The sequence below is a fragment of the Taudactylus pleione genome, unplaced genomic scaffold, assembly GCF_031769625.1.
Source record: "Taudactylus pleione unplaced genomic scaffold, aTauple2 ptg000156l, whole genome shotgun sequence".
NCBI lineage: Eukaryota > Metazoa > Chordata > Amphibia > Anura > Myobatrachidae > Taudactylus > Taudactylus pleione.
Genome location: NW_028284558.1, coordinates 203,953 through 218,842, shown reverse-complemented (window position 1 = coordinate 218,842; position 14,890 = coordinate 203,953). Strand labels below are relative to the sequence as shown.

The 14,890-nt window shown below is 41.7% G+C and overlaps 1 protein-coding gene across 1 annotated transcript; it reads right to left on the bottom strand.

Annotated features, from left to right (window-relative positions):
* Positions 1 to 5,009: 5,009 nt before the first annotated feature.
* On the bottom strand, positions 5,010 to 14,655 carry DAPL1 (death associated protein like 1). The gene is made up of 4 exons (XM_088474774.1): positions 14,505 to 14,655; positions 8,151 to 8,247; positions 7,293 to 7,353; positions 5,010 to 5,253 (listed from the first exon to the last, which is right to left on the bottom strand). The coding sequence occupies exons 1-4, from the start codon at positions 14,560 to 14,562 to the stop codon at positions 5,134 to 5,136; spliced, it is 336 nt and encodes a 111-aa protein (XP_088330900.1). The 5' UTR covers positions 14,563 to 14,655; the 3' UTR covers positions 5,010 to 5,133.
* Between the last annotated feature and the right edge of the window lie 235 nt (positions 14,656 to 14,890).

Genomic DNA, 14,890 nt, shown 5'->3' with positions numbered 1-14,890 from the left:
GGCACAATAATGTCTTGATATTCTGAGTTTTTTGTTTATGACTTTTTTTTTGCTACATTGAATAGCTGAGAATTCTTCTGTGCAGATATTTTGTTCTGTATTACTTATATATCGGGTTTGACTGTGCATTGGTATTAATGAGACTATATGTAAATGGCTGTTTATTATTATTATTTTTTTATCTTTTGGGGGGGTTCATAGGGGTGGGGGATTGTGTTTCTTGTATTGAATTTTTGATGTGAAAAAAGTTTTATAAATAAACTCAATTTAATAAAATATATTTTCTGCACGTGTTTCTTTGAGTGAACACTGACAATTGGCCCTGCTAAGGATGGCAAAATAGACAAACCGCAGATAAGGTTTTGCACTCCTTTGATTTATTTCTTTAAAATTTTTGTTGGAGTTTCCTGGATATCACTACAAAACAAAGTGTGAAACATTTCTTAAAAACACATCCCAAAGTAAAGAACCCAATTCCCAAATCTATCATAAAGTATACACACTAACATACATATACTGTACACACATTAACACATACACAGGGATGCAGTTAATATCCCAACTGCTGGGATTCCACTGGTCAGAACACCAGCACCAGCATCCCAAAGGCAAGTACTGGGGTTGGGGTGTTAGGGTGCAGGGAGAGGTTAGGTTCTGGCACCAGGGAGGGAGGGTTAAAATACCTACCAACAAGTTTCTGTATTCTTACCCAGTCAGTATGCCAGCGTCGAGATTCTGACCACTGGCATTCCGTATGTATTCACAGAGTAAACTTACTTTGATGCTGCAGGTGAGTTTTTCTTAACATGGTGGGCAAAATTAGGCCCCTCCCCCTTGTGCCATAATTTGTAGTTATATAGGAGTGGAGCTTGCTGTATTAGCTCCACTGTGTAAGGGAAGGTTCAAAGCCAATTACTCAAGACTCATTTACCAAAGTGGGGTATACAGGGGTATTCAATATGGGAGCGATAACATAGTTTTTGCGTTAATATCGCACTTTTGACGTCATTATCGCAGGTTTGACTTTTACACCGTATTCAATATCAAAGACTTTTCAAAACTGCAATAAGTCTGATATAAAAACGGGGAAAACTTTTCACCATTGAATAGGTGTCGAAAAAAAGTGCAGAATTGGGGTTTAGGGGTGCAGGCTTAAAAAAACAATAGCCGGACTTCCGGTGGGCGGGGCATCTAGCATGGCCGCATTTTACTTGAGCTCCCTCGGTCTTGAGTAGAATCCTTATTAATCCTACTCTCCTCTTTGCCCAGAAAGCTGATTTTGCCTAAAGGCTTTTATTAGCTGTGGAAGAGTGTACATTTTACTCAATTGGACCTCAGGGACAGTTATCCACCGAAGTCTGGCTGTTAACGTGGCCGGCCTGCATGACCGCTGACATTGTTGGCGCAAAACTACAGGGAACAAGCTACCTCAACTCTGCTCTGTCTACACCCTGTCTGAGACACTCTGCTGCTTTTCCAATGTCACATAGCCTGGGGGAGTGAGCCTTGTTCCAGTACAGAGCGATACCGACTTACCTGTCTGATTTCCTCAACCCCCTCCACTGAAGCATAGCTTACCAGCTGCAGTGTATTAGTGTGTGTACTGTACATACCCGGCTGCTGGATGTCCTGCCTGTGACAATCTCTCCTCCTGCTCGTCCCAGTGACTGCTTGCACCCCTGTTCTATGTGGAAGGATTCCTCTGGCTGGAGCCTGCCTGCACTTGTCGGAGGAGAAGGTGATCCTGTTGGCTGTTTGGCTGGAATGGGGAATCCTATACCTACCACTACATCCTTGCTCTCGGCCACTTCTCCTGTGTTCCTGCAAAGCTGATTGAGTCTGAACATCCTGCTGCTGTCCTGGACTTGCATCGGGACATTTGATACACAAGAGAGTGACTAATCAATTCAGTGCAGGGTTCACGGCCGATTGCTCTTGCTGTGACTGGGACTGCTTTTTGCCTCTGACAGGGGCCAAGTTCTAGCTGCATTGTATGTTGGTGAAACTGGGGACAGTGACTGCTGTTTTGGGACTCTCCTGCTTCCTCCTTCATCCTCTTTAGTCAGGTTTTTGTTTACTTTTCCTACTAATTGCCTTCTTTGTACACTCATTTAGTTTTGTTATTGTCCTCCCTCATTTATATATTTGCCCCCTTCAATCAGCTGTTCATTTATCTCTCTCCCTACCCTCCTCTTGTGCTTCCCCCTTACACTTCCCATTTCTTTCTCATTCTCTCCTTCTCTATTTTTTACTTTTTCTTTCTTCCTACCTATGTGAGTATTCCATGCTCTGATCTCCAACTAATTACTAAGGCATTTTACTCTATGTTGTGATTCACACACTTATTCTACATTCTAAACACAAATATGATAATGTGATGACCTCCTTTACCATTAAATTACTTTTGCTGTACTTAGCATAAGCATTTATGTACATTCTCAGCTAGTTTGTTGAAGGGTTTGCTCTGCAACCTAGTGGTAAATTCAATAGCTATCATCTCCTGTCTAACACATTGTGGGATTTATCCTTCCCCATCTCCTTAGTTTTACCAGCAATGGAGGCCATACTTTCAACATCTGACGCTACAACACTCGCTACACAATTGGCGATGGAGTTATCGAAGATCCTGGTACCCTACCTAGATGACTGGTTTAATCGCATAGTCTTTTAGATCCCGGCCCAATCCCATTGAATTCCCAAGCCCCTTGTCCAGCTACTCCAACTCAGAGTTATGTTGTGACTGAGTTTAATGTATCTGCCTCACTTAGTCTGAGCCTTGAGTCTGTAGCTATTCCTGCATACTTTTCTGAGGATACTGGCAAAAATTTTGCCCTGCCACACTCCGAACATTTAGTATTTTTTAGTTGCGAGGGTAGCCCTGCTTCTAGTTTTTTTACAATTCAGGATCCACATCATGAGGTGGGTAATGTATCAAAGTATGCTTCACACTCCTTTCCAAATAGGCATGTAGACAGTGGGTTGTTGTATCTGTTTCTTGGGAATAAAATTGTTCCAGGGCTACAACTATCCACTTAATTTTTATATCAGTGTTCTCTGCCTTACACTGTATATCTGCCTCCACATTCTGTTTTGATACTTAGCCCTCTTGTTACCCCAAGCCCCCCATTGTACATTTCCTCATTGTTTCTGAACACCGTTGGATTTGTGACATAAATACTGTGTAAACACTATTTCTATTGGCCTGCCTACTGGTGCAAATTCTCAGCAAGATTCCTCCAACAATCCCATGATTTAAAAGTATTGCTCTGTGTTCCACAGATTATCTTTGTTGCATTTCTCATTTAAATATTCTGATCCTGTCTGATACTTAAATAATAACATTTATGAAATAAGAAAAGTATATTTAACTAAGACCCTTTTTTGTTTATTATGGAATTACTCTGTCATTGTTATTCTTTAAACAGAACATAATAGTGAGTACTATTTAGAATATTAGACTAGTGCTTTCCCAGATACCAATTTTATTGGTTTTATGCAGTGTTTACTTTTATATATTTTACTGTTTTATTATATCATAATCGTCTGCAGCCCAAATACTTGCTTATAGCATTATCCATCTATATTGAATAGTTGAACGAAGAGTCTAAAATTGTCTCCTAATAGTTGTTTTTCATATAAATATTTCAGAATGTTTAGAGTAAGGTTTTAAGGGGTGGAGACTGCTGTCCAGCAGTTACTTCCCATTTTTTTTTGGTTGGAAAATGTAGAAATAGTAGTGGTGAAGCTGAGCATTATGTGCAATCGTTACTTTGTACATTTTTAGTGGATTTTTGTAGCAACTTTGTAATATTGTAATCAAAATATTTATGTCAACTTGCTACATATACAGTATCTACTGTTTGTAGTATCTAACTGATACTTTTTTTTATTAAAGCACAAGCATTTAGGAGAAAAAAAAAAAAAAAAAAAAAAAGCCTGCACCCCTGGGAATGACATTTAAAAAAAAAAAAAAAAAAAAATACTGTCAAAAGAAGTTTAAAAAAAAGGGACACCCCAAAAAATGTAAAAATTGGGGTGAAAAGACAAAAAAAAAAAAAAAAAAAAAAATGTTTAAGAATAGGGAAATAGGATCAGGGCTATTCTGCAAGTATGCGGCAGATGTTTTCTAGAATAGAATTATAGCAGCAGGTGCACAAATGCAGAATTTTTAAAAACTTACTTTAGGGACATCAAAATATGCTAGTACCCATTTTCATGTACCCCAAATTTGATGGGACCACTTAAAAAAAAAGAAAAAAAAAAAACCTAAGTGCTCTTCTGCATCACTTCAAGTCAGGGAAAAACACCTGCTGCGGCTATTTAAATCCGACTTTCAATTAAAGACTAAAACGGGGGTTCCCATAGTGTTCCCCCATGTTTTTACTACTTTGGGGGGGGGGGTCTTACAATTTTTTTTAAGGAAAAATTTGTAACTTTCCGCAAATCCAACTTCAGAGTTTCCCCGTTTTCGTTAATTTTATATTGAATATGGGTATAAGCGGGAGCACGCCTGATACGTTAACGCAGGTAAAAACTCAGATATGAAACGTTAACTTCGACAGTGAAGTTAACGTTTCATATTGAATACCCCTCATAGTGTAGAAGGTAAAGTATATTTTTGTATGAGACTGTTAACTCCACAATACAGATATTCATAAATGGGCCATGAGTATACACCTCAGTCTAGGTCACCAAGTGTGCCAGCTACTCTTTAAAACATATGGTCCACATCACACTGTTCATTGGTCCTAGAACCTGAACACCTCTTGTATATAAAGCAGCAACAATCTGCAGCTTACACTCAAATGGCAGACACTTGTAAGCACCATTACAATCCTTGGCCCCCCCTTGTGACTAGTATGGTTTATGTAAACAGCAGAAGTGCAGGCACTGAATGAAAGAAGTCCCACCATTCTAAACAAGCTGTTAATGGACTGAATGAGCAGTTACCATATAAACCCAAACATCTAAATTAGGTGAATTTCATGTTACCAATAATGACAAGAACATACAACTCCAAAGGCTTTATTATTCTTTACAGGTACAAAATAATTTTATACAAAGATTAGTCCTCTATTGGGACACTCCCACTGTATTACATGTACAGGCAAGAGATACAACACCCATACTAATCTAACATTTGCGTGGCTGTTGGATGATTTGCAGCTTTTTAGGAACCACAATTTTTTCCAGCGTAGGCCGAGGCTTCTGGTGGGCCAGCTGTGCCGCTTCTGCAGGAAAGTCATGGCTGAGCTGCAGAAACACAATACAAGAGAACAGCTAACTATATATGAAAATGAGGATTTTGTCCTATTCCACAAGAGCTAATAAGGGCCCCATACATTAGATAGCCATTTCCCCGATCCGACCAGTGGCCATCAATGATTGATCAGCAAATTGGGGATTTTTAACATTAATTTCCTGATGGATTGGCAATCATATTCTGGTCAGGATTGGCAAACCAACATGTTAGATTTCACCGATGGTGTGCCCAGCATCTGGGGATACAGGAATTAAGACAATTCTATCATGGATTTATCAAGGCCTTAATTTATTAAAAATCGATGCTGGATAGTTAAAAAAAAAAAAAAAAAAAATACGCATTTATGAAACATAATGGGAGTCTTTAAAAAAAAATCTGCAGAGATTTGTTATGTCAGTTACTATTTTATGTTACCACACAGCTGAGACATGGTAAAGTGACCCATGTATCAAATGGTGAAAAGACCTCTTGCAATTAAGTGTTAATCTATAGCATCCCCAATATTAAAAAGGAGGAAGAAGAAAGAACCACCACATACAATAGTAGATGCTTTTGGCTCCTCATCAGTTCAGATCCAAAACAAGAGCATCAGAACAAAACCACGGCAGTCCACGCACCTCTAATGAGCCTCTATTCTATGTTAAACCATCATGATTGCTGCACCACTACTCTGTAAATCCCACCATCCTGCAGAAGTATATTCAAGTTACTTATCACAGCCCTTCTATCAAAATATGAATCTTAAATTGTAGTCTCGTGCAGACTTTGATCCATCTCCAATCTGCACCAATCTGAGGAATGAGACAATATAATAGTATCTAGTATTCATGACACCCCTATACTTACTAATAATGACGTGACCACCTCAATACATTTGGGTAGTATTAGTATTAAGGGATAATTAGCATAAAGAGGTCTTCGAGAGAACAAACATTCTAATTATGGGGCAAACATTAACTGTTAACATTTAAGTGTTCATGACAGTTAAAATGTTCCCCATAAAGGGACCACTTGTCTTCACAGACCTTTTATGCTAATTACCATAGTGCCACCTGCAGGTTTTGTCCTGTACCATTACACTTATGTATTTTCATTGTATTTACACCTCTAGACCAAACTCCCTTTCCAGCCTTCAAATACTCTCTGAACACAATCTCTTTTAAAGACTCTTGGAACAGCCACAAGCTCCACTCTCTTACCCTTCTAAATGTTATGGTCACAAATGCCTTGTGAGTGTTTAATGTATGCTACATGCCAACTGGTTCATTGGCACCTTACAATTTACTGACAGTTGGTGGAGGTTGTCAGTTTATGTAAGGATTGTTATTTAGCCATATCACAGGCACTACCTTATGGATAGCTTGTGATGGGCACAGGAGGACAGGGTGACTGCTTTGTAAAATACTTAGCATTTTTTTAGAGGGAAATAAAGCTTTTGAGACCCTCAGCCCTACATTTTGTCCGATATCCAACAGGCTACAGAGCAAGGAGAGGAACTCAGACTTATTCCAATCCTTTCTGGGTGAAGGGTGATTGACTGAAGTAACAGTGTAATCTATTTTACAGCCAGGCCCAGGGACAGGTTACTTGGGGGACAAGTGTACCAGGCCCTGACCACTTAGACCAGAGCTCAGTCTAGATTCTGGCTGCTGCCACCAGCCCTGCCTGTGCTGCTGAAATGAACATTGCAGGTTGCTGGCAAGAAGAGTGAGCCCTGTGCAAAAAGTCTTTTTGAGACACCACTGATTGTTAGTGAGGAACCACAAAGATAAGCAACAGAAGGTAAGCATGGCTGTACCGGGGGAGAGATCGTGAACGCTCAAGAACCATAATGCAATGGGCCTCAAGATTTGTTGCCAGGCTTGTTTATAGCAGCAGAAACTCCTACAGTCACAGCGGATACCCTATTAAACTGGTTTAGACAAATAGCATTTTTATTAAAATGGTTTTAACATTTTAAGGAATTTAAACCTGTGTTTTGTTGCAGTTAAGCCTGGGAAGGAAATGAAAGTTAATCACAGATACAAACCTTTTCTAGTGCCCCAGCAATGAGATTCATGGCTTGCATCTTTGTCAAGTTCACAGCAGAACTGTGGAAGGGAGAGAGAAAGGTTACAAGGATCCTATACAACAGGTTCTCAAACTCTGCCCTTAAGACCCCAAACAAGTCATGTTTTCCAGGTCTCCTCAAAGAATCACTAGATAGTTAGCTTCACCTGTGGATCTTTTAAAATGTGTCTGAGTAATGAACACCTGTGCAACTGTTGGTTGACCTGGAAAAAGTGAACTGTGTGGGGTCCTGAGGACAAAGTTTGAAAACCACTGGTGTACAACCTCTTTAGCAAAGAGTCAAGAACTGCCAAGTTTTACACTGGAGTCAAAACTTCAGTATGTGGTGAAAATTATGCAGAATGTAATTTCTAATTTTCTGGTTTCTTTTATATTATTGTCTGATACACAAGCTCCCAGCTGACCATCACTCTCTATAACAGTAGGCTGTATCCCCTGCACTGTATTACCATCCCCACACCATTAGTATTTCAATCTTCCTCCTGGGCAGACTTCTTGTCATGGTCACCCCTCCTACAAGTCTCATCTCAACTCCAGCTTTCAGCCAGGTCAGTTAATGCTCTGTTGCCAGCAGAAAACCATGATTTATTGCTGCCCACTCTCCTGGGGATTGGAGACCACCTACCTCCATCCCCAGCATGGTGCTTCTCCTTCAACTGTCATCTACTGGCCATAACTAACAGTTTAATTGCATGCATCCCCCCCCCCCCCCCCCCCAGGCTTTCTATCCACTCATTACACCAGGAGGACGTGGCCACACTGAATGTGCCATTACATATATGGGAAGGGACAGTCACCTTTTTAGCTAGTTCGTTACCTTTGTTTTTCTTGCGTAGGTTTCTTCGCATGCTTCTCCGGTGCGTTATTTTCTTCATTCAGTTGTTTTTTGGATACCCTCATTCCGCCAGCTTTTACTGAAAATATAAGTATAATATAAGACAGCTGGAGAGATTTTACCCATTCATAAGACACCAGTATTCATGGTCCTCTGACAAAGATTTGTGTGGATGAGCACTATAAATCTATATGTACAAGATACATTAATTTATTTTCCTTAAATTCAACATTCAAAGCACATAAATAAGTTCCTACAATCACCGACCACTACACACCCATATGGAGAGCCATGTTCTCCTGCACACACCAGTGACGCTGGACAGTTGAGACCTGCAGATGTATGGTCACATGACTGGTTGCTTACTCCAAGCTAGGGTGTGTAGTGTAACACAAGTTGACTTCCTGCACTAAACTTGCCTGTGTCTATGTAGAGAACAACTGAAGTCAAACCAACAATTGCTGCAGTGCGAGTAGGGTGGGGAGTAAGGAATATTTGCATATAGGGTGTCAGCATGTTGTGTAGTATTTCAGTGTTAGATTAACCAAATAGGTGTATGGGAGAAAAGGCTGGATATAGCACTATGGGTTGGGTACGGGATGCCGGCGGTCACAATCCCGACAGGGTTAAGATACAGACAGCTGTCGGTAAGTATCTTAACCCAACCCTAAACCTAACCTCCCTGGTGCCTAACCCAATACTTACTATAGGGATGCCAGTGTCAGGATTCCAGCGCGAGCATCCTGCAGGCAGGGATATAAACTACACCCCAGCCCTATTGCTTTCCAGTTCATGGCTCCAGATTTGCTCACTCATTTTAGAGGTCTACTAGACCCTCCCCCCCCCCTGCATCCACTCTGTTGTAGGATGGAAAAGCCATTGCAGGGGCTCTCCTATGATAGCTTAACCATGCAAAGCATGAAGAATTGACTCCATATTTAAAGTACCTGAAGTACTGTGTTTCAGTGCCAGGATTGTAAGAACAGACCTGGTTAAAAGAAGACTAAAGCATGGTTTCTCTTTCAAATATATAGCAGGGAACCCAACAGGCCGGCAATGCAGCAAGTCTTGGCTTGCCACTGCCAGCCTGTAACATACCTCCCAACATGACCCATTCCTGGAGGAATAAAAGTCTGTTCCTGGACTTCCCCCTTCATTTATGATTGCAGTCACCCGAGTTGTACTAATTAATTGATAATTAAGGAGTTTCAACACTGGTGATGGTAATGATAAATTGAGGGAAGTCCAGGAACAGCATTTTGTCCCCCCTGGAATGGGTCATGTTGGATTGCATAATATAGTTATCATGAGGCCTTACAGCCTCCCATCATTTATTTACACTGCAATCTGATGTGGACACTACCTATAAGCAATGCATTTGTTTTGTCTTGTATAAAGACCCAGTCTTCCGCCAGGTACTCCAGATGCACTACTCAGTTAATTTGTTTCTGACTAGACAGCATGTGCCTGTGGTGCATACAGAAATTAGATTGTAAGCTCCACTGGGGCATGGACAGAGATGCAAGAATAACGTTTTGGTTTTACAGTGCTCAGGAGTCCTTTATTTTCAGGTAGAATCTAGTTTTAGAATATGTTCCCCCAATTTCCCAATGCTAATGACATGCACTTTCTACCATTGCATCTGATGAATAGGACACCTTTAAAACCAGATCTTCATGTTCGATCTGTTTACTTCCAATAAAACATGGTGGTATGTGCATACACCACAAATAGATCGGGTATTGGAAGATCTGTCAGACGATTCTATAGGTGTGTACCCAACTTTATTCAGAGTATTTAGTACGATTTCATTTATACTAATGCTTTTTCCTTTATAAAAGAGGTCTAAAGCTGGGTGTAGACTACACGATGCTACGTAAGATATTGTTTCGACTCTGAATATACAGTGGGGCAAAAAATTATTTGGACAGCCGATTGTGCAAGTTGTTGCACTTTAAAAGATGAGAGGTCTGAAATTTCCACCATAGGTACACTAACTGAGACAGAATCAGAGCAAAAAATTCCAGAAATCACATTGTATGATTTTTAAACAATTTGTATATTCTTGTGGAAAAAAAATAAATATTTGTACATCTACCAACCAGCAAGAATTCTGGCTTTCAGAGACCTGTTATTTCTTCTTTAGGAAGCTCATCTATCCTCCACTCGTTACCTGTATTAATGGCACCTGTTTGAACTGGTTAACTGTATAAAAGACACCTGTCCACACCCTCAGTCAGACTGCAACCTCTCCACCATGGCCAAGACCAGAGAGCTGTCTAAGGACACCAGGGACAATATTGTACACCTGCACAAGGCTGGGATGAGCTACTCTACAATAGGCAAGCAGCTTGGCGAGAAGAGATCAACTGTTGGAGCAATTATTAAAAAAATGGAAGAAATACAAGATCACTGACAATCTCCCTCGACCAGGGGCTCCATGCAAGATCTCACCTCATGGGGTATCAATGATCTTGAGAACGGTGAGGGATCAGCCCAGAACTACACAGAGGGACCTGGTCAATGACCTCGAGAGCTGGGACCAGTGTGTTAAAAAAGGTAACCTTTGTGACTAAGTTGTCATGGATTCAAATCCTACAGTGCCCGAAATGTCCCCCTGCTTAAGCCAGCACATGTCCAGGCCCATCTACAGTTTGCCCGTGACCATCTGGATGATCCAGAGGAGGATTGGGAGAATGTCATGTGGTCAGATGAGACCAAAATAGAACTTTTTGGTATAAACTCCACACACCGTGTTTGGAGGAAGAATGATGAGTGGCATCCCAAAAACACCATACCCACTGTGAAGCATGGGGGTGGAAACATCATGCTTTGGGGATGCTCTTCTACAAAGGGGAAAGGACGACTGATCCGTATTACGGAGAGGATGAATGGGGCCATGTATCGTGACATTTTGGGGACAAACCTCCTTCCCTCAGTAAGAGTATTGAAGATGCAACGTGGCTGGGTCTTCCAGCATGACAATAACCCCAAACACACCGCCCGGGCTCCGTAATAAGCATTTCAAGGTCCTGAATTGGCCTAGCCAGTCTCCAGACCTCAACCCAATAGAAAATCTGTGGAGGGAGTTGAAAGTCTGCGTTGCCCGGCGACAGCCCCAAAACATGACACATCTAGAGAAGATCTGCATTGAAGAGTGGGCCAAAATACCTGCTGCAGTGTGTGCAAACCTGGTCAAGAACTACAGGAAACATTTGACCTCTAATTGCCAACCGAGGTTACTTTACAAAGTACTGAGTTAAACTTTTTGTATGATTTTTTTTATACAATTTATTTGTATATTATTTCTGAAAAAAAAATATTTGGACAATCAATGTGATGTCTGGAATTTTTTGTTCTGATTCTGTCTCACAGTTGAAGTGTACCTATGATGGAAATTACAGACCTCCCTCATCTTTTAAAGTGCAACAACTTGCACAATCGGTGGCTGTCCAAATACTTTTTTGCCCCACTGTATATTATATAGCGTGTACAGCTGATCTGTCGTTCATTGCATCATCTCATCTGCTGTGCAGCACAACAGATAAGATGCAATGACCCACGCAGTTACAGTCAGCATATAACGACTGTCATACCAGATTGTGTGTACAGCAAGCATGATGTGTAGTTACATTGCATCGTCCCTGGGTGGCACCATTGTATGGGGTGTACCCCCAACTCAGGGCTGGAGCACCCTGTGCCATCCCCCACCAGAGTGCCCCATCTTTGTGCGCGACCAAAAATGGGGGGTGGCCTAAATACCATAGGCCACATACCCTACATGATGTTATTAGGGTGAGTGTCTGCCTCCAAATAACGTCAGGCTGGGGGGAGCCTCACTAGCTTGGCTTCCCCCAGCCCTCTCCAGTCACTGAATGGATGCCGCACAGCATCCATTCAGAGTCTCTGGCACCGACACAGCGGTCCCCAACCTCCCGATTTAACCACCTGCGGGCCACTTCAGCCCACAGGTGGAACAGTAATGTCCCCCTGAAAATTGGGATGTTGGGGAGGGGTGCACCCTCTATGGGTGGCACACCTGTGCGACTGTTCAGGTCGAACACCCCTAGTTAAGTGGCACATTTAAAACTTTGCAACAAAATCAGTGAGTTCAGCAAACAGGTCACAGGGGATATGGAACACCACCATATACCAAGCTAAAGCTAGGAACACACTAGTGGATATATTGTTCTATTGAACGACATGTCAGTAGTGCATTGGCGGGTGTGTACATCCGATCTGTATGAACAAAGTCATTCACAGACATATCAGGTCAGCCCTGCAGCACAGCCAATATATCGGTTCGTTTTCATGTGCAACCCGCTGACTGCCCATACACTGGCTGCAGGGACCACCTACACGGACATCACAACTGGGGGAGGAGCAAGTTTAAGTGCCCTCCCAGTTGTGTTGTCTGGTCAGACATATCGAGCAGCCGAATGGCAAGTGTATAGCTTACCAGATCAGCCACTATTGACACGACGGCCGGTCTCCCGCTAAGGGCCGGATTCAATTAGAACCAGCAAATCGCAGCCGGCGAAAAGCATTCTCAGATGCGATGTTTTAGCCTCATTCGCAAAGTTATCGCGTACTTTCACAAATCACGCTCCAGCTTTGCACCCTATTCTGTTGCAAAACAGGCGAGAACAGATGGGCACATGCCGCAACTAGCAAAAAGGACTGCTTTAAAGTGACCCTGGTAATATAGAATATGTTATAGAAGTGTATTAATAGTATTTTGTGTACCTAAAGCGAGTCAAAGGGCTGTTATATGCACTTTTGCATTATTGTGGAAAAATAAAGCAATTTTTTTTGGTTAAAAAAAAAAAAAAAAAAAATAGTTAAATTGGGGGGGTACATTAAAATGGGTACTAGTATAGGTGTTAAAATGCATTTTAACGAAATCCTGCTGCAGCCCCCTGTAATCCTAAAAACACCTGTCTCATCCATCCATACAGCCCACCAAAATACCTATACTAGTACTTTAGACACATTTTTACCCCCCCAAAAAAACAAACATTTTTAGGGAGTACTTCAATATTAGTTTTTTTTTTCCCATAGTCATTTGAGGGGTGTCCAAAGGGTTCTGAACCAAGTCCCCACTTTTATACCCTAAATAGAGATTTTGCACATCATCTCCTTCCTTTAGGTGGGGAAACTTTTGCTTGTTTTAGCCTACGGAGTTTTCGCACATGCAAAACTCCCTGGAATTGAATATGTCGATAAGGGTGAATGTGGCGAACATATCGCATTGGAGAAGCTTTTTCACCGATCACAGCTTTTCGCTTCTAATTGAATATGGCCCCAAAAGCCCCCATACATCAGAGATTGATTGCAGCAATCGTGCAATTTGCAATCGATTGTGTCTAAAAAATCTTTCCCTTTTTCAATCAAATACAAAAGGGAAAGATTTTTATAAACAATCGATTGCAAATTGCTGCAATCAATCTCTGATGTATGGGGGCCTTTAGTCGTATAAGTAGAAGTACTTACTAAGCATTAGATAAGTCAATACACCAAAAAAAAAGCCTTAATGTCATTTGTACATTTGCATACAGCTGTTTGTTGGTTTGTGAAGTGTTCTCATATCTGAAGAATTCACTTTCACTTATCCTGCAGCTGTTGTATCACAGCCTCGCAAAAGTTACCAGTTAAACACATTTTTATTTATTTTTAGAGCCCCCATTATTCATTTGATGCATCTCTAGCCTTCCAGTTCTACAGTCCTGGGGCAATTAACCAGTCCACTCATCATGGATTGTGATTGTCTGTCTAGATTCCCATCACTAGCCAGTGTGAAAGGGGATTCACCCATCTGACGAATTTACGGTGACAGCCGATTAATCAGCTTTCATGAGCACAACAATTAGCGAAGAGTTCCCAACTCAGCTCTTCTGTTATCTTCTAAAACAGAGCTGGGACTAGAATCAGAACCTCAGCTCCCCCCTCCTGGAGTGTAGTAAGGTTGTTATAGAGTAAGGACAGCCAGGTACAGATAGGAACAGTTATAGCTTTGCAGAGCCGCTCATCCCTTTTATATAGTCATATTATACACCCATGTGAGTGCATGCATGGGATAATATGCACAGAGACTAGATTGTCATTACTTTACACTCACAGAGAAAAAAATCCTACTAATTGCCAGTTCCTGGGGCAGCTTCTATCTCAGGTGTTACCTAGGGGTATTACAGGAGGAAATCTCAGCATGGATTTATAAGGGGTCTGGTCATATCTCAGTGCCGTGTACAAGTCAGACTTTCAGTGCCCACTGCATACAAAGAAGACCCTGCACCGACGACCCACCAGCACAGGTGAGGCTCCTTCCCAGCTACTTACCTGCAGGAAGGTGACCCCCTTTCAGGGGAAGCTCTTGAACTGTTGCCTCTTTGGTCATGATTTAGCCCCTATTGTATCTCACGTTCTGTTTACTGCTCACAGCCTCACACACGTATAATCGCTGCTCTGGAGTCTGGTCTTTTATACAGGAAGGGGAGGGGGCTGCACGGGATTATCACCATTACACTTGTTTTCATTCCAATTACGGTCCAGCTGTAGTCGGAATCCCCTGTTCTACTCAGTACAGCAGAAGCAGGACTTGTGTGTAACCCCACATTGCTGCACTTTGTATCGCTTAACTTGTGAAAGACTTTTAAATGAGTATATAGTGTTGGAAACCCCCTTGGGTGGGGCCCCTGATGTTTTGGTGTTCCTTACAGTGGGTG